This window comes from Salvelinus namaycush, chromosome 2 (assembly GCF_016432855.1).
Source record: "Salvelinus namaycush isolate Seneca chromosome 2, SaNama_1.0, whole genome shotgun sequence".
Classification (NCBI taxonomy): domain Eukaryota; kingdom Metazoa; phylum Chordata; class Actinopteri; order Salmoniformes; family Salmonidae; genus Salvelinus; species Salvelinus namaycush.
The window spans coordinates 62,191,802-62,213,367 of NC_052308.1; the positions used below are offsets into that span (position 1 = coordinate 62,191,802).

Consider the following 21,566-nt stretch of genomic DNA (forward strand, 5'->3'; position numbering starts at 1 on the left):
CTGGATGAAGAAAATAGGAAGTGCAAACCTCGCGAGACTTACTCACGGCTACCATAGAGTATTCAGTGTAAGGTTTATGGATGGAAAAACTTCAGTGAGATCAGACAGCGCCCCCTGTGACTAGTTTATGGTATTTCATATTGAGTTGTGGTAATATTGTGTGATGCCTGTAGCGGTCTGTGCCCCTGTGGTTATATTCAATATACACTATTTATACAAAGTATGTGGACACCCCTTCAAATGAGTGGATTCAGCTATTTCAGCCACATGTATAAAATCGAGCACACAGCCATGCAATCTCCATAGACAAACTTTGGCAGTAGAATGGCCTTACTGAAGAGCTCAGTACCTTTCCAACGAGTCAGTTCGTAAAATAATTGCCTTGCTAGAGCTGCCCCGGTCAACTGTAAGTGCTATTATTGTGAAGTGGAAATATCTAGGAGCAACAATGGCTCAGCCGCGAAATGGCAAGCCACACAAACTCACAGAACGGGACTGGCGAGTGCTAAAAATTATCATCCTTAGTTGCAACACTCACTAACTGAGTTCCAAATTGCCTCTGGAAGCAACGTCAGCACAATATCTGTTTAGTGGAGCTTCATGAATTGGGTTTCCATGCCCGAGCAGTCGCACACAAGCCTAAGATCACCATGCACAATGCCAAGTGTCGGCTGGAGTTGTGTAAAGTTCACCGCCATTGGACTCTGGAGCAGTGGAAACGCGTTCTCTGGAGTGATGAACTACGCTTCACCATCTGGCAGTCCGGCAGACGAATCTGAGTTTGGTGGATGCCAGGAGAACGCTATCTGCCCCAATGCATAGTGCCAACTGTAATGTTTGGTGGTGGAGGAATAATGTTCTGGGGCTATTTTCATGGTTCGGCTAGGCCCCTTAGTTCCAGTGAAGGGTAATCGTAATGTTACAGCATACAATGACATTCCAGACGATTCTCTGCTTCCAACTTCGTGGCAACAGTTTGGGGAAGGTCCTTTCCTGTTTCAGCATAACAATGCCCCCATGCATAAAGCAAGATCCATAAAGACATGGTTTGTCGAGATCGGTGTGAAATAATTTGACTGGCCTGCACAGAGCCCTGACCTCAACCCCATAGAACACCTTTGGGATGAATTGGAACGCCGAGTGTGAGCCAGGCCTAATCGTCCAACATCAGTGCCCGACCTCACTAATGCTCTTGTGGCTGAATGGAAGCAAGTCCCCGCATCAATGTTCCAACATCTAGTGGAAAGCCTTCCCAGAAGAGTGGAGGCTGTTATAGCAGCAAAGGGGAGACCAACTCCATATTAATGCCTATGATTTTGGAATGAGATGTTCGTCGAGCAGGTGTCCACATACTTTTGGTCATGTAGTGTATATAGCAAAATGTTCATTCCCCTTGCTCTTTATCTTTCACTCTCTCTCACACACACAAACTCCCATGCAATCACACACCAACATGCGCACACACACACACACACACACAAACTTTCAGAGGCACCACATCTGACAACCGACAATGGCAAAGTGTAGTAGCAAGTAAACTTTATTTACTACAAGAATTAAGAAAAAAGTGAAACAATAATTACAACAGAGAACCAAATGTACCTCAAGGAGGGCAGTAAAAATATAACAAATATAATCAGTGGAAGAACCCAGAGCGACTTCCAGTAGCCGAACAAGGATGGCACTTCAGATAGGGAGACAGTAGCTCTGGTCCAGGGTGTTAGTGTGGATTGCTAACGCTCGTCCTGCTTAAGAGGCTCAGTGTCAGGAAGCAGCAGTGACAACCTGGACCAGAGCTAGGGAGACAGCACGACAGCCTGGCAAGCCGCACCAGGAGGGACACAACGAAAGCTTGGTCCTTTTCTTAGAACGAACAGATGCCATTTGAAATACAGCAAACCACAAAATCAAACTATAGCACTTGTGAAAATTATAACAGAAAACCAACCTCCGAGTCAAGGTATATTGTAAAAATTCAAAAGTAAACACAGTCCCCCCAATAAAAAAATAAAAAAAGATTGATTCAAAGATTGTTTTTATAGATAATGTGTCATTAGGTCAAAGAGCTATAGGATCACCAAAAGCAACTGGAACGTCGATGATGCACACTACAATGGGGAGGTTGCAAATTCAAAGTAAATATTTTCACAGTGAGCACAATATGTTGAAAAATTCCTATTTTCAATGTCCTTTCAACCAAAAATAGATTTTTTAAATGTATTTTGGACATAGGGTTGTAACGTACAGTATGTAGTTACAATGGTCTTTTCTACTGTGGATTTTTCAACAGCTCGATAAAGAGAACTAACAAATGGGACATTGCACCTTAAATGTTATAGATTCAAACCAAACAGTTGCACTCTCAAAACGAACGCAAAATGACAAGTATAATCTCAAGGGTCGGTTATTTTTCAGAGTGAAGGACTAGGTTTCGTAAATAGTAAACTCATTCACTTTCTGTTCCATGCTCCACATAAGCTCACTCAAAAAGTCTTCATGAACTTACGTGGAGCATGCAACCGACAACGAAAGAGTTGACTATTTATAAAACCTAGACCTTCTCTCTGAAAAGTAACTGACCCTGGATGTTATGCTTGTCATTTTGCGTTCGTTTTGATATAACCATTAGCTTACTGGCACTCAAACATGTCCCTGGATCTTTTTTATTCCTGATAGTCAATATCATTTAACACATGTATCCCACAGGAAATTTAACAGCAAAGACAAGTACAGTTTAGAATGATAGTGAGCATCTTGTGTAAAGATGAGACATTTTGGGGTTAGACACTGTAGAGTGGTCTATAGTGGTCTATAGTGTAGAGTGGTCTATATCTGACCAACAAGTAGGCTTGTATAACTTCGGTCCAACAAAACCCTAACAGAGATATAACAGTCAGTACACGTTTGTTAACGGTTTCTCATCACAAAGTGCAAATGCCCACATATGTAATGTAATGTGACGTCTTCAGGACAAAACAATGGTCAACAGGTACTACAAACTTCAGCTATTTCTCTCAAAATCTTATACATTTCGATGATGAAAGTAACTAACACGAAGCTGTATTTCAAATCAATGTTTTGAAATTGCAATAAATTGAATAGTAGGCTTAAAAGGGCCATTCAGCCACTTTACAAACTCATATTCATTATCTCCAGCACCATATGGGTGTCTAGATATGTGAAAACGGTGTGTTTCTATGATCTGTGGTTGCAAAGATAAGAAGGTCCTAAATGCTTCTCTGTGACATCACAAGGTAGGATTAAAAGTAAGAAAAACTGTGATTTTCAAAACCTGAAACGAGTTTCAAGCCAGAGGGAGGGTATTTTATTGCTCCACGTCACCGTGAATCTCAGTGTCTGAAAATCCGTTTTTTTAAATGGTTGATGATGTCATCGGGTAGAACTTTGTAACTTTATATTTCTTTCTACAAAATGTAGAACTGCGCCATTTTCACATATGCAGACACTAGCATTGTGCTGGAGATCATGAAAATGAGGTTGAAAAGTGGTGCAATTGCCCTTTAACGTTACAACAAAATGGGATGTTTTTCTTTATTGAAATGTTTTGGATTTGTATACAGACGAGACAATATAGACTTTTGCATGCAGAGGCACTGAGTAGAGAGTTGTCTTCTCAGAACATGCTCAGTTTCAGTCTCTGCTAAAACTCCGCTTTACTATACAATGGTTACACTACAGAGCCTAGGACAACATCACATTGGCTTTCTCCACAATTTCGCATCAACAGTATATCCTGCCATTTATATACACATATACTTCACATATGTATACATGTTTGTGAACATTTCATGCGGCATATGAGACCCCTTGATGCATTTATGTGATTGTATAAAACAGTAGCTAGAGCATTACACAAAGAGAAACCGTCAGTCCTCAATGTTTCTCCCCCCCAAAAGTTTCTGATGACACACTGTGGTGAGGCTAGCGCAGGGGGAAAAAAAGATGGCCGCCGCTAACTTTGTTGCGTCAAAATAACTTTCTGATCCCACCAAAACAGGTACAATACCAAAATTGGCAAGCAACATTATCGGTATTCCTAAAAACACAATGCGCACAATGCAAAGGTAACCAAGTACATAGAATAAGGCCAGGTTGAAGCGAGTGCCCTGCGAAAGCATGGAATTTCTTATCAACTCCACTGTGCTCAATGTTCACTTACATTTACAGCATATCCCCCAAATGGCATTTTTCCTAGTCATATCTGTTCTGTTGCTATACCAATTTGATTAAACTGACTGCATCACTCCTCAATGTCAAACTTGATGCCCAATATGTATTTTATCATGGCTTATCTAATGTTGTGTAAACGTTCCAAAGGTTAGTTAAGTAGACAGGTGAGTATAGATATAGTATATAGATATATCTGTGCAGGTATAAAAATGGTGTTTTAAAGCAAGGAGAGAATGGTTACGTTCCCTGCCCTTCCTAAAGAGGGCTGAGGCAGAGCTCTGGAGACCTGAGAAGGGATCTCTTTCTGTGATTGTACTGATCTTGCATCTGTTTCAGGAGGAGTGTGGAGTGGAGACGTGAACACACACAGATCTGGGTTCAGTTTTGAATGGTCTGTCCTCTGTCCAGGTGAAAGGTGGTGTCTTTTTAGTGAGTCAATGTGGTTATAAAATCTAACTATACTACAGTACTTCTACTTCCATTTTGTTAAAAAGTGTATTTATTTCAAGGTCAAAATGATATTTCGATATATTTGTAGGCTGAGAATTCCATGGAAAGAGGTTCACAAAACAATATTAATATCATTGTATCTCTAATTTCATGGTGTTATGGCAACTACATTTACATTACATAAGGATCATCAGCTGACCTGATATATATATATATATATATATTTTAAAAAAAAGAAAAGAGAATCCATCATCTGGCATTTTGTTAATAACGTATTTTAAGACAAACACAGGGATTGCTAATTGAGGACAGGACACAAAACCCCTTGTGGATATGTTCTCTTGATGGACAGCTTAGGTGGTTGTCACAGACGGTCAGACATCTGATTGGCTAGATCTCAGGAAGAGGAAGCCATCCATTGAAGGCTGACAAAACCGACTTATGTTGAGGATGTAGGAGATTGGAAACTGGTGGTTAGACCTTTCACCTCTGGTGATATGTGTAAGAAGAACTGAACTCTGGGATATGGTTAGTTGGGCCTGTAGGACTGGGCACTGGGGCGTAGAGGCTAGTCTTGCTGGGCTACTAAGACAGTGAGGTGGCGGGGCATATGGGGGAAAAGAACATCCCGTCCCTCCTATTCCCCCCCTAACTCAGCCTGGTCAGAGTCAGAGGAGGGCCAGGGGGAGTGATTTTGATTTGGAACTGGCACCAGCATAGAGCCCTGGGGGACTCCACTGTGGTTCTGGGTAGTGGCGTCGGGCAGGGTGAGGGTCTCAGGGGCGGACTTCTTGCGGGCTCGGTCCTTGGGGACAGAGAGGAACTCGGGCGCATCAGTGCAGAGGGGGGTGGTGGGGGCACTGGCGGGTCCAGAGAGGGTGCAGGAGGACAGGGGCATCTCGCTGATGGAGATCGACGGGGGGAAAATTCCGATCTTCTCGTTGGTGGCTTCCTGGATGGTGCGCTCATACTCTCTCACCTCATCCATCGTCATGTCTGCACGGAGAGAGAGAATGAGGGGGGAGACAGCACTCCAAAGCATTCTAATGCTTCTTTCTAATCTTAGCCTGGCATCACTACTAGTTATGTCATAATCAAAATGATCAAACATTTTCAAATCAAAAGTCATTAGATATTTTCTCAAGATGTGCATATTTTTGTTCTTCATGTTTTCCCGATATAGAAACAACTAAAGCTTGCACGAACCACTTATTTCAGAAAACATTTCGCATAGAAAAAGAGTGATTGGTTCCCTCCTGAGTCACGTCGACATGAACAACAGAACACGTCAATATGAAACAGAACAAGAGGAAATGAAACGACACATACGCTGACTTTGTCATGAATCTCTATGTCATCCAGTGATGGGGAGTTCGTGGAATGCTCTTGCTGCTCATGGCAAACCTTAATGTTGGTTTGTTCATGCATACTTTTCTCGTATTCCCGCACGTCATCCAAGTTCATATCTGCAAAGAGGGGAGGAGGGAGGTCGAGATGTTGGCGTCTCCCCGTTAGGACACTCAAGACGAAGGTAGAGGAGGGGTTAAGTGAGGAGGAGCACGCCGTGGGTGAGTAGAGAGCGCTGGGTGGTGATTAGCGCTTTTGGGAGGGGCTGAAAGGTCAAAGTTCAAGCACAATCAATAGGAGGTGGAGAGGGCAGAGCTAGCTTCCCACGACCGAAAAGAGTTGGTGTCGAGAGGAGAGAGCTAGTCAGGCCAAAGCCGGGTTAGGAAGAGGAAGAAAGGGAGGGATAGAGGGAGAAGGGAAAGGAGAGGGAAAATAAATGATCCAGAACCCTCCGAGTCAGACGGGAAGGGTTGGGAGCATCACCGGAAAAAAAATACATTCCCAAAGAACAGTCCTAGGCAAGGTCATCCCAAATACGTCAGGAGGATTTGGGTGAGGGGGAATCATCCAAACAGTGCATAGGAGGGAAAGTTATTTTTTCCCACCCCCCAGAGGTGAAGGAGAAGGGAGAAAGTGAGTAGCGGTGTCCCATTACAGCAGTAATGGCTTGTTATGGACTTACCCTGCAGCCATGGAAAAAGCTGAGTGCTAATAAGAGTCCTGCTAGTATTACTGCTGCTCTTATTGCCATGCAGTCACGACCCACATACACACAGCTTTCATGATTCAATGAGTGCAATATCTTCTGTGTAATATCTCCTGATATTTCAGCAATTGCTATTATTTTGTTAGGAAATTGTAGCAAATAGAGCCATTTGTGTTTACTATGGACATCGTACAAGGATCGATGCCAACATCTTACAAGCCTTGATGCCAAAAAGAATGACAAATATTGCTGACACAAGAAGAAACAGACCAGTGTACAGGAGGGATATTGTTTGATTGAACGCCAACACAGGATTGCAGGAATTGGTTTTACAGATAAACATGGAAGGAACTGCAGTCCAGGGGCTGCTGTCTGTGTATGACTGAAGTAGTGAGCTAGTGAACACAGACCAACCCTGGACATGACAGTACTTCTAGGGGGCGATTTTCCCAGACACAGATTATGCCCATTGCTGGACTAAAAATAACTTTCAATGGAGATTCTCCATTGTGCATGCTTCTTAGTCCAGACCTGGGCTTAGAATCTGCTCCCTTGGTTACGTGTTCCAAGTAGGATTATTGATATCTGAGAGGTCACCCAGCGTATAAGATAGAGCAGGGTTAGATGCAGTGATGGGGAATTGGATGGTGTTTAGGGGTTCACATGCCTTATTTAGTTCTATTACACACAATGACACAGACAGTAGATTAGAGACAGCATCAACAGTAACCACTTAACTCCCAAAAGGAGTCAAATCTAAATGGAAGTCATTTCTTATTGATACCATTCTAAGGAAAGACTGACTTCATAGGTCCCAGTGTTAAACTTGGGGTGTGTTCATTAGGTACCGAATAAACTGGGAGGGACTACCTATACTTGTCCAATAAGAAACACTAATTTTAACTTTCAACACATCAAAAAGAATTGCCCTACTGAACACTACCCAGTGATTAGTTAGTGAGAGGACCAATAGAGCAGTGCTTGTCGACCTACCGATCCACTCATCCACCCAGGCAAAAGCCTGCCTGTGGCCCAGGAGCAGCACGTCACGCACCACCTATAGGGAGAGGCAATAGAGGGGGTCAGAGAACACTGATCTCAGAGCAGATCTACAAAAATGTACCGGCACAATCTATGGAGTAAGCGGCTGCTATTTGCTATTTAAATAGTGAACACTAAGTCACATACTACTCACGCACTGAGTATAAAGCCTTTTGCGGAAGGGTTTAGTGGAGGACAGAATGGCTGTGTGTACGTATGTGAGTGACCTCTGACCTTGTGTACAAACTGCTCTACGCGCGTCTGCAGGCCCCACACCTCAAACTTGACGGTGACCAGCTTGTAGGAGCACATGATGGGCTCCTGGTTGTCCCTCCAGCCCTCCTGCAGCATGCCCCTCGACGTCTTCTCTGACTTGAAGTACCGCAGGTCCTGTTGGGGTGGACACACACACACACACACACACACACACACACACACACACACACACACACACACACACACACACACACACACACACACACACACACACACACACACACACACACACACACACACACACACACAAACGTAGATCTCAGTCATTAATCCAAATCTCTGTGCCCTGAGAGAAATGCATTGCGGGAAAGCTAAAAATAGAACGCCAACGTTAAATAGGAATCCTTCCCTCCAGAGACTCTTCGCTAAATCTCAGGGGCTGAGGCAATTTATCATTCAACCACCGCTTACTGCATCTACTATACTCAACAGTCTAACTATACTTACACAGATGCTATATGCTAACATGCTATTTTCTAACACTGAAAATTAGATAAGGAAGAGGTGTATGGGGAGAGAATTAGAAGGTGATGCTAGAGTTAGCTTAGCTAGCATTATCTGGTCAGAGCTGTATTTCGGGGTGTTTCGTGGGTTTACCTGCAATACAAACTCAATTCGGGAATATAACTAAACGTAAACTTAATTGAATAAAATTCCAACCCAATGAAATAGTTTGGATGACTAGGATGCTTAGGGCAAAACCAATAGACTGAAATGGTGTCAGTCTGTTGTATCATTGTATCTTTGAGTATCACTGAGTATCGCTGAGTATCAATGAGTATCAATGAGTATCAACGAGTATCACTCAGTATCACTGAGTATCGGTGAATGTCCTTCTATCCACTGTCATTGTTATGTCTGAACTATGTTGCTGGTTCTATTTTTAGACTAATAATAAGACTCTAATCACCAGTGTTTGACTACAGAGACAGCCTGTGGCTACAATAACCCCTACAATAACGCCTGGGCCCCATTAGCTCTAATGAAACAACACACACACACACACACACACACACACACACACACACACACACACACACACACACACACACACACACACACACACACACACACACACACACACACACACACACACACACACACACACACACACACACACACACAGAGATGCAGATACACGCATGCACTCACCTCTGACTCTTTATAGTATCTCTCAGGGATCTCGTCGTAGGCGATATCCACAAAACACACTTCCCTTTCCTGGTCTTTATTTTCACTTTCTGAGAAGATCTGAAAACAAACAAAAATTTCCAGAGGTGCAGTTAGTCATCTATCACTTCAGGCATCAACAATATCCTCGCTTTACAAAACTACACAGCTCAATGATGTTGATTGGGCCTCCCAAAGTATCTTCTTTGTGTTATAATTCGAGGCCCTTCATTTACAGACATTTGTCATCTGTTTGTTATTTGACAGAAGCTAGTCAATGTCTATTCTATTTCAGCCAGAGTGGTCAGAATACCCACAGGGTCAGATATTTGATTTGATTTAGCAGGGCCCGTAGTCACTAAGCAGCTCATAGCCAGAGTGCTGATCCAGGATCAGTTTAGCCTTTTAGATCATAATGAATACAATTACTTGGACAGAGGGGGTCTGATCCTCGATCAGCACTCCTACTCTGAGACGCTTGATACATACAGGCCCTGATCTTAGATCTTTGATTATGGACCACTTAGACTTAGCTACTCCACTAGGCTACTGCAGGGACACGTCATTGCGCAATGCAGCCAGAAGGGAGAGCTCTAAGCTTGTGTTGATTGACTTCCACTGTACAGTACTCTCACTGTCATTATCTCCCATTCACACTCACAGACAGGCAGACAGACAGACAGACCTCATATATAGCCGCAGGGCAAACAGACACCAATAGCATTAGCCACTCTCTGTTTCCATCTAAAGAGCTAGAGGTGTGTGTGCGTGTGTGTGTGTGTGTGTGTGTGTGTGTGTGTGTGTGTGTGTGTGTGTGTGAGTGAGATAGGCTCGGTTAGAGAGAGGAATAGTCCATTACGCTAGGCCTCAGGGGATGAGCGAACGAATCCTCAGCCAGGGCAGAGTGCAAAATTTCAAAGTGTGTTTTAACGTCTACGTTACACATCATGCTTCGAGCTACCGGCGGACGTATTGAAACTGCAGCGTACGGATAAATATTGCACAAATGTCAAGAAAGAACATTGAAAAGAGTACTTCACACCACGGATTACAACCTAAGAGAGATATGTAGGCTTCATGCTCGTAGCTATGGATGAATATTGTATGCCTTGCTGCCAAATATGATTATGAAAAGGAGTCCAACGAGAACATAGTGGCTGTGATGGTGCCACATTTATAATATATTTCCACCTTATTTATTGATGTATAATATCTACATTAAGAAAAATGTAAAATGATGTTGTATGACAATGTAAATTAAATATCATATTTGGAAGCAATGTGATCAGTAGATTTGTTTTGGTTCAGATCATGTGCTATATTTGGACTAGTCTCAAATACCAAAACATCAAGATGCCTTATGGGTTGGTAAAGTGGTCCTCCCTCCCTCCCTCCCTCCCTCCCTCCCTCCCTCCCTCCCTCCCTCCCTCCCTCCCTCCCTCGGGGCCAGACACACGTTTCTCCAATCGATACAGTCGACTGAGGTGTGGACTCTGACCGCTGCCTGGTTGCCCTCTGTGACTTATAGCAGGGTGTGAAGCTGTAGTGCTGTGCTCAGGAGGTGGGAGGTCGACATCCTCAGGTTCAGTGCTTACAGACAGAGAGACGTGGACATGCACATTTGCTCTCCCTTTCACTCTGTCTCCTGTCATCTCTCTCTTTATCTTCTTGTCCATCTCTGTTCTCTTTTTCTCTCTCATCTTCCTTTCTTCTCTCCATCTCCTATCTTCATCACCCTCTCTCTATCCTTATCTCTTCCTCTACGTATCCTCTCTTTTACTTCTTCACCTCTCTCCCTCGCTCTTTTTCTCACCTCTCTCCCTCTCCCTCCAAGGGGCCCTTCTGCCACAAGCTGTGTGAAAGAGTCCTGCTGGCACATTGGGGGTGACATGCCATCATGGATGAGCGCAGCCAAGGGACAGAAAAAAGAGGGAGGGAGTAGTAAGAAGAAGAAAGTGCAATAATGAGGGAAGAGGAGAGAGAATGAGAGAGGGAGAACGTGTCATAAATAATGAGGGAAGAGGAGAGAGAATGAGAGAGGGAGAACGTGTCATAAATAATGAGGGAAGAGGAGAGAGAATGAGAGAGGGAGAACGTGTCATAAATAATGAGGGAAGAGGAGAGAGAATGAGAGAGGGAAAACGTGTCATAAATAATGAGGGAAGAGGAGCGAGAATGAGAGAGGGAGAACGTGTCATAAATAATGAGGGAAGAGGAGCGAGAATGAGAGAGGGAGAACGTGTCATAAATAATGAGGGAAGAGGAGCGAGAATGAGAGAGGGAGAACGTGTCATAAATAATGAGGGAAGAGGAGCGAGAATGAGAGAGGGAGAACGTGTCTGTCACGTTCCTGACCTTATTTCCTTTGTTTAGTCTTTGTTTAGTTGGTCAGGACGTGAGCTGGGTGGGCATTCTATGTTTTGTGTTTCTATGTTGGGTTTGTTGTTTGGCCTAATATGGTTCTCAATCAGAGGCAGGTGTTTGTTATTGTCTCTGATTGGGAACCATATTAAGGTAGCCTGTTTTCACTGTTTGTTTGTGGGTGATTGTTCCTGTTCGTGTGTTCATCTGTTCTGTTCCCATGTTCAGGACTGTAGTGTTTTCGGTTCCTTCTGTCAGTTTGTTGTTTTTGTTTGTCGTTTAAATATCCTAATTAAAATATGGATTATCATCACGCTGCATTTTGGTCCTCCTCTCTTTCACCCGAAGACAGACGTTACAGTGTCATAAATAATGAGGGAAGAGGAGAGAGAACGTGTCATAAATAATGAGGGAAGATGAGAGAGTATGAGAACGTGTAATAAATAATGATGGTAGAGGAGAGAGAATGAGAAAGGGAGAACGTGTAATAAATAATGAGGGAAGAGGAGAGAGAATGAGGGAGGGAGAACGTGTCATAAATAATGAGGGAAGAGGAGAGAGAATGAGAAAGGGAGAACGTGTAATAAATAATGAGGGTAGAGGAGAGAGAATGAGGGAGGGAGAACGTGTAATAAATAATGAGGGTAGAGGAGAGAGAAAGGGAGAACGTGTCATAAATAATGAGGGTAGAGGAGAGAGAATGAGGGAGGGAGAACGTGTAATAAATAATGAGGGAAGAGGAGAGAGAATGAGAAAGGGAGAACGTGTCATAAATAATGAGGGTAGAGGAGAGAGAATGAGGGAGGGAGAACGTGTAATAAATAATGAGGGAAGAGGAGAGAGAATGAGAAAGGGAGAACGTGTCATAAATAATGAGGGTAGAGGAGAGAGAATGAGGGAGGGAGAACGTGTAATAAATAATGAGGGAAGAGGAGAGAGAATGAGAAAGGGAGAACGTGTCATAAATAATGAGGGTAGAGGAGAGAGAATGAGGGAGGGAGAACGTGTCATAAATAATGAGGGAAGAGGAGAGAGAATGAGAAAGGGAGAACGTGTAATAAATAATGAGGGTAGAGGAGAGAGAATGAGGGAGGGAGAACGTGTAATAAATAATGAGGGTAGAGGAGAGAGAATGAGAACGTGTCATAAATAATGAGGGTAGAGGAGAGAGAATGAGGGAGGGAGAATGTGTCATAAATAATGAGGGAAGAGGAGAGAGAACGTGTCATAAATAATGAGGGAAGAGGAGAGAGAACGTGTCATAAATAATGAGGGAAGAGGAGAGAGAATGAGAGAGGGAGAACGTGTCATAAATAATGAGGGGAGAGGAGAGAGAATGAGGGAGAGAGAACGTGTCATAAATAATGAGGGGAGAGAGTAGGAACGTTAGGAAGAGGGGAGAAGTGAGAGGGAGAAAGGACAAGGAAGATGGAGGGAAGAAGAAAGAGAGCGTGCACGAATGAATGAAAACAAGCAAGTAAGAGGCAGAGGGAGAGAAAGAAACTATGCAACTGTCTAATGGTGAAGTCTCAAGGAGACAGAGAGAGAGAGAGAGAGAGAGAGAGAGAGAGAGAGAGAGAGAGAGAACAAGAGAGAGAGAGAATGTGAGAGAACGAGAGAGAGAGAGAATGAGAGAGAGAGAGAGAGAGAGAGAGAGAGAAAGTGAGAGAACGAGAGAGAGAGAGAATGTGAGAGAACGAGAGAGAGAGAAAGTGAGAGAACAAGACAGAGAGAAAGTGAGAGAACAAGACAGAGAGAAAGTGAGAGAACGAGAGAGAGAGAGAGATAATGACAACCATGAACCATTAGGGACAGTATTTAAGCAATGGCTCTTCTCCAAACCTAACGGCAGCCCTGCCTTGTCACAGTCTGCTACGACTGTGGAATTGTCAATCACATCATCTAACCACACCCTCCATTCATTCATTCAGACAGAATATGTAGTCTGCTCACACACACACACACACTACTTCATTCACACTCTGTCATTCACACGGATTTCCACAGACGCACTTCATTGTATGGATGTACACACAGGCAGACACACAAACACACATTACATTCAAACAGACATTTAAACCCCTTCTCTGTCAGGAAACAGGATTGTGAGCGTGAAAACACATTTTTACAACCTGACATTATCTTTCATATCATCGTGAGCACAGAAACACAGGGCTGCATATTGTTTCACAACGTACAGTATCTTGGCAGAGGAGACTCTGAAATTTGGACCAGATTATACAGGGTTGTAAAAGACCAGAGCTTGTGCTAGTCAGCCCTGAAGCTGCAGTGTCCGCGGATAGATTCACATGGGAGCTTTTTAGTGGAACTTGTGCGTGCAAACACATACGTGTGTCTGCATCCGTGTGTCTGTACGCAACAACAAATGTGTACGTGATATGTGTGTGTGTGTGTGATATGACTCCAAGCGCGCATGTGTGTGTTGTGTGTGTGCACGCACAGGGACACTGGCCACAGCAGTTGTTATAGACGAGAGGTAGGCTGGGGTTGGATTACATTTACATTTACATTTAAGTCATTTAGCAGACGCTCTTATCCAGAGCGACTTACAAATTGGTGCATTCACCTTATGATATCCAGTGGAACAACCACTTTACAATAGTGCATCTAACTCTTTTAAGGGGGGGGAGGGGGGGGTTAGAAGGATTACTTTATCCTATCCTAGGTATTCCTTAAAGAGGTGGGGTTTCAGGTGTCTCCGGAAGGTGGTGATTGACTCCGCTGACCTGGCGTCGTGAGGGAGTTTGTTCCACCATTGGGGTGCCAGAGCAGCGAACAGTTTTGACTGGGCTGAGCGGGAACTGTACTTCCTCAGAGGTAGGGAGGCGAGCAGGCCAGAGGTGGATGAACGCAGTGCCCTTGTTTGGGTGTAGGGCCTGATCAGAGCCTGAAGGTACGGAGGTGCCGTTCCCCTCACAGCTCCGTAGGCAAGCACCATGGTCTTGTAGCGGATGCGAGCTTCAACTGGAAGCCAGTGGAGAGAGCGGAGGAGCGGGGTGACGTGAGAGAACTTGGGAAAGTTGATTACAGATGTAGAGACCAGAGTGAGACTGCCTTTTACATTCACTCTGATATGACATCCTCTCCTTTACATTCAGTCTGATATAACATCCTCTCCTTTACATTCAGTCTGATATAACATCCTCTCCTTTACATTCACTCTGATATGACATCCTCTCCTTTACATTCAGTCTGATATGACATCCTCTCCTTTACATTCAGTCTGATATAACATCCTCTCCTTTACATTCAGTCTGATATGACATCCTCTCCTTTACATTCAGTCTGATATGACATCCTCTCCTTTACATTCAGTCTGATATAACATCCTCTCCTTTACATTCAGTCTGATATAACATCCTCTCCTTTACATTCAGTCTGATATGACATCCTCTCCTTTACATTCAGTCTGATATGACATCCTCTCCTTTACATTCAGTCTGATATAACATCCTCTCCTTTACATTCAGTCTGATATGACATCCTCTCCTTTACATTCAGTCTGATATGACATCCTCTCCTTTACATTCACTCTGATATGACATCCTCTCCTTTACATTCAGTCTGATATAACATCCTCTCCTTTACATTCAGTCTGATATGACATCCTCTCCTTCACATTCACTCTGATATGACATCCTCTCCTTTACATTCACTCTGATATGACATCCTCTCCTTTACATTCACTCTGATATAACATCATCTCCTTTACATTCACTCTGATAATAACATCCTCTCCTTTACATTCACTCTGATATAACATCATCTCCTTTACATTCAGTCTGATAATAACATCCTCTTCTTTACATTCACTCTGATAATAACATCCTCTCCTTTACATTCACTCTGATAATAACATCCTCTCCTTTACATTCAGTCTGATATGACATCCTCTCCTTCACATTCACTCTGATAATAACATCCTCTCCTTTACATTCACTCTGATAATAACATCCTCTCCTTTACATTCACTCTGATAATAACATCCTCTCCTTTACATTCACTCTGATAATAACATCCTCTCCTTTACATTCACTCTGATATAACATCATCTCCTTTACATTCACTCTGATAATAACATCCTCTCCTTTACATTCAGTCTGATAATAACATCCTCTCCTTCACATTCAGTCTGATAATAACATCCTCTCCTTTACATTCACTCTGATAATAACATCCTCTCCTTTACATTCAGTCTGAAAATAACATCCTCTCCTTCACATTCACTCTGATAATAACATCCTCTCCTTTACATTCACTCTGATAATAACATCCTCTCCTTTACATTCACTCTGATAATAACATCCTCTCCTTTACATTCACTCTGATAATAACATCCTCTCCTTCACATTCACTCTGATAATAACATCCTCTCCTTTACATTCACTCTGATAATAACATCCTCTCCTTCACATTCACTCTGATAATAACATCCTCTCCTTTACATTCACTCTGATAATAACATCCTCTCCTTTACATTCATTCTGATATGACATCCTCTCCTTTACATTCACTCTGATATTGACATCCTCTCCTTTACATTCATTCTGATATGACATCCTCTCCTTTACATTCATAACATCCTCTCCTTTACATTCAGTCTGATAATAACATCCTCTCCTTTACATTCAGTCTGATAATAACATCCTCTCCTTTACATTCAGTCTGATAATAACATCATCTCCTTTACATTCAGTCTGATAATAACATCCTCTTCTTTACATTCACTCTGATAATAACATCCTCTCCTTTACATTCAGTCTGATAATAACATCCTCTCCTTTACATTCAGTCTGATAATAACATCATCTCCTTTACGTTCAGTCTGATAATAACATCCTCTTCTTTACATTCACTCTGATATAACATCATCTCCTTTACATTCAGTCTGATAATAACATCATCTCCTTTACATTCACTCTGATATAACATCACCTCCTTTACATTCAGTCTGATAATAACATCCTCTCCTTTACATTCAGTCTGATAATAACATCCTCTCCTTTACATTCACTCTGATATAACATCATCTCCTTTACATTCAGTCTGATAATAACATCATCTCCTTTACATCCAGTCTGATTTAACATCATCTCCTTTACATTCAGTCTGATAATAACATCCTCTCCTTTACATTCAGTCTGATAATAACATCCTCTCCTTTACATTCAGTCTGATAATAACATCCTCTCCTTTACATTCACTCTGATAATAACATCCTCTCCTTTACATTCATTCTGATATAACATCCTCTCCTTTACATTCATAACATCCTCTCCTTTACATTCACTCTGATAATAACAACCTCTCCTTTACATTCACTCTGATAATAACATCCTCTCCTTTACATTCATTCTGATATAACATCCTCTCCTTTACATTCATAACATCCTCTCCTTCACATTCACTCTGATATTGACATCCTCTCCTTTACATTCATTCTGATATGACATCCTCTCCTTTACATTCATAACATCCTCTCCTTTAAAATTCACTCTGATAATAACATCCTCTCCTTTACATTCAGTCTGATAATAACATCCTCTCCTTTACATTCATAACAACCTCTCCTTTACAATCACTCTGATATGACATCCTCTCCTTTACATTCATAACATCATCTCCTTTACATTCAGTCTGATAATAACATCATCTCCTTTACATTCACTCTGATATGACATCCTCTCCTTTACATTCACTCTGATAATAACATCCTCTCCTTTACATTCACTCTGATATAACATCATCTCCTTTACATTCAGTCTGATAATAACATCCTCTTCTTTACATTCACTCTGATAATAACATCCTCTCCTTTACATTCACTCTGATATAACATCATCTCCTTTACATTCAGTCTGATAATAACATCCTCTTCTTTACATTCACTCTGATAATAACATCCTCTCCTTTACATTCAGTCTGATAATAACATCCTCTCCTTTACATTCAGTCTGATATGACATCCTCTCCTTTACAATCACTCTGATATTGACATCCTCTCCTTTACATTCAGTCTGATAATAACATCCTCTTCTTTACATTCACTCTGATAATAACATCCTCTCCTTTACATTCACTCTGATAATAACAACCTCTCCTTTACATTCAGTCTGATAATAACATCCTCTCCTTCACATTCACTCTGATATTGACATCCTCTCCTTTACATTCATTCTGATATGACATCCTCTCCTTTACATTCATAACATCCTCTCCTTTAAAATTCACTCTGATAATAACATCCTCTCCTTTACATTCAGTCTGATAATAACATCCTCTCCTTCACATTCACTCTGATATAACACCCTCTCCTTTACATTCATAACAACCTCTCCTTTACAATCACTCTGATATGACATCCTCTCCTTTACATTCATAACATCATCTCCTTTACATTCAGTCTGATAATAACATCATCTCCTTTACATTCACTCTGATATGACATCCTCTCCTTTACATTCAGTCTGATATGACATCCTCTCCTTTACATTCACTCTGATATAACATCATCTCCTTTACATTCAGTCTGATAATAACATCCTCTTCTTTACATTCACTCTGATAATAACATCCTCTCCTTTACATTCACTCTGATATAACATCATCTCCTTTACATTCAGTCTGATAATAACATCCTCTTCTTTACATTCACTCTGATAATAACATCCTCTCCTTTACATTCAATCTGATAATAACATCATCTCCTTTACATTCAGTCTGATAATAACATCCTCTCCTTTACATTCACTCTGATAATAACATCCTCTTCTTTACATTCACTCTGATATAACATCATCTCCTTCACATTCACTCTGATAATAACATCCTCTCCTTTACATTCAGTCTGATAATAACATCCTCTCCTTTACATTCAGTCTGATATGACATCCTCTCCTTTACAATCACTCTGATATTGACATCCTCTCCTTTACATTCAGTCTGATAATAACATCCTCTTCTTTACATTCACTCTGATAATAACATCCTCTCCTTTACAATCACTCTGATAATAACATCCTCTCCTTTACATTCAGTCTGATAATAACATCCTCTCCTTTACATTCAGTCTGATATGACATCCTCTCCTTTACAATCACTCTGATAATAACATCCTCTCCTTTACATTCAGTCTGATAATAACATCCTCTCCTTTACATTCAGTCTGATATGACATCCTCTCCTTTACAATCACTCTGATAATAACATCCTCTGCTTTACATTCAGTCTGATATGACATCCTCTCCTTTACATTCATAACATCCTCTCCTTTACATTCAGTCTGATATAACATCCTCTCCTTTACATTCAGTCTGATAATAACATCCTCTCCTTTACAATCACTCTGATAATAACATCCTCTCCTTTACATTCAGTCTGATATGACATCCTCTCCTTTACATTCATAACATCCTCTCCTTTACATTCAGTCTGATATAACATCCTCTCCTTTACATTCAGTCTGATAATAACATCCTCTCCTTTACAATCACTCTGATATTGACATCCTCTCCTTTACATTCATTCTGATATGACATCCTCTCCTTTACATTCATAACATCCTCTCCTTTACATTCAGTCTGATAATAACATCCTCTCCTTCACATTCACTCTGATAATAACATCCTCTCCTTTACATTCATTCTGATATGACATCCTCTCCTTTACATTCACTCTGATAATAACATCCTCTCCTTTACATTCATTCTGATATGACATCCTCTCCTTTACATTCATAACATCCTCTCCTTTACATTCAGTCTGATATAACATCCTCTCCTTTACATTCACTCTGATAATAACATCCTCTCCTTTACAATCACTCTGATAATAACACCCTCTCCTTTACATTCACTCTGATAATAACATCCTCTCCTTTACATTCAGTCTGATATAACATCCTCTCCTTTACATTCAGTCTGATAATAACATCCTCTCCTTTACATTCATAACATCCTCTCCTTTACATTCAGTCTGATATAACATCCTCTCCTTTACATTCATTCTGATATGACATCCTCTCCTTTACATTCATAACATCCTCTCCTTTACATTCAGTCTGATAATAACATCCTCTCCTTTACATTCAGTCTGATATTGACATCCTCTCCTTTACATTCATTCTGATATGACATCCTCTCCTTTACATTCATAACATCCTCTCCTTTACATTCAGTCTGATATAACATCCTCTCCTTTACATTCATAACATCCTCTCCTTTACATTCACTCTGATATGACATCCTCTCCTTTACATTCATAACATCATCTCCTTTACATTCAGTCTGATAATAACATCATCTCCTTTACATTCACTCTGATATGACATCCTCTCCTTTACATTCACTCTGATAATAACATCCTCTCCTTTACATTCACTCTGATATAACATCATCTCCTTTACATTCAGTCTGATAATAACATCCTCTTCTTTACATTCACTCTGATAATAACATCCTCTCCTTTACATTCACTCTGATATAACATCATCTCCTTTACATTCAGTCTGATAATAACATCCTCTTCTTTACATTCACTCTGATAATAACATCCTCTCCTTTACATTCACTCTGATATAACATCATCTCCTTTACATTCAGTCTGATAATAACATCCTCTCCTTTACATTCACTCTGATAATAACATCCTCTCCTTTACATTCACTCTTATAATAACATCCTCTCCTTTACATTCACTCTGATATAACATCATCTCCTTTACATTCAGTCTGATAATAACATCCTCTTCTTTACATTCACTCTGATAATAACATCATCTCCTTTACATTCACTCTGATAATAACATCCTCTTCTTTACATTCACTCTGATATAACATCATCTCCTTTACATTCAGTCTGATAATAACATCCTCTCCTTCACATTCACTCTGATAATAACATCCTCTCCTTTACATTCAGTCTGATAATAACATCCTCTCCTTTACATTCAGTCTGATATGACATCCTCTCCTTTACAATCACTCTGATATTGACATCCTCTCCTTTACATTCATTCTGATAATAACATCCTCTCCTTTACATTCAGTCTGATAATAACATCCTCTCCTTTACATTCAGTCTGATATGACATCCTCTCCTTTACAATCACTCTGATAATAACATCCTCTCCTTTACATTCAGTCTGATAATAACATCCTCTCCTTTACATTCAGTCTGATATGACATCCTCTCCTTTACAATCACTCTGATAATAACATCCTCTCCTTTACATTCAGTCTGATATGACATCCTCTCCTTTACATTCATAACATCCTCTCCTTTACATTCAGTCTGATATAACATCCTCTCCTTTACATTCAGTCTGATAATAACATCCTCTCCTTTACAATCACTCTGATAATAACATCCTCTCCTTTACATTCAGTCTGATATGACATCCTCTCCTTTACATTCATAACATCCTCTCCTTTACATTCAGTCTGATATAACATCCTCTCCTTTACATTCAGTCTGATAATAACATCATCTCCTTTACAATCACTCTGATATTGACATCCTCTCCTTTACATTCATTCTGATATGACATCCTCTCCTTTACATTCATAACATCCTCTCCTTTACATTCAGTCTGATAATAACATCCTCTCCTTCACATTCACTCTGATAATAACATCCTCTCCTTTACATTCATTCTGATATGACATCCTCTCCTTTACATTCACTCTGATAATAACATCCTCTCCTTTACATTCATTCTGATATGACATCCTCTCCTTTACATTCATAACATCCTCTCCTTTACATTCAGTCTGATATAACTGCCTCTCCTTTACATTCACTCTGATAATAACATCCTCTCCTTTACATTCACTCTGATAATAACATCCTCTCCTTTACATTCACTCTGATAATAACATCCTCTCCTTTACATTCATTCTGATATGACATCCTCTTCTTTACATTCATAACATCCTCTCCTTTACATTCAGTCTGATAATAACATCCTCTCCTTTACATTCAGTCTGATAATAACATCCTCTCCT

At 40.9% G+C, this 21,566-nt stretch overlaps 1 protein-coding gene across 4 annotated transcripts in view; it reads right to left on the reverse strand.

The window, feature by feature from the left end:
• Positions 1–1,522: 1,522 nt before the first annotated feature.
• LOC120065574 (cytoplasmic phosphatidylinositol transfer protein 1-like) overlaps positions 1,523–21,566 on the reverse strand; it is an 84,878-nt gene continuing 64,834 nt past the window's right edge. For 2 of the 4 annotated variants that reach the window (XM_039016660.1, XM_039016655.1), the window contains exons 6-10: positions 9,164–9,262; positions 7,970–8,125; positions 7,688–7,751; positions 5,971–6,107; positions 5,540–5,637 (exon numbers count right to left, since the gene is read on the reverse strand). In XM_039016660.1, coding sequence (XP_038872588.1) covers positions 5,632–5,637; positions 5,971–6,107; positions 7,688–7,751; positions 7,970–8,125; positions 9,164–9,262 — 462 coding nt within the window. In that variant the 3' untranslated portion in view covers positions 5,540–5,631. Of the gene's footprint in view, positions 5,638–5,970; positions 6,108–7,687; positions 7,752–7,969; positions 8,126–9,163; positions 9,263–21,566 lie in introns of all 4 variants that reach the window. The other 2 variants (XM_039016648.1, XM_039016641.1) reach the window with 1 other exon arrangement.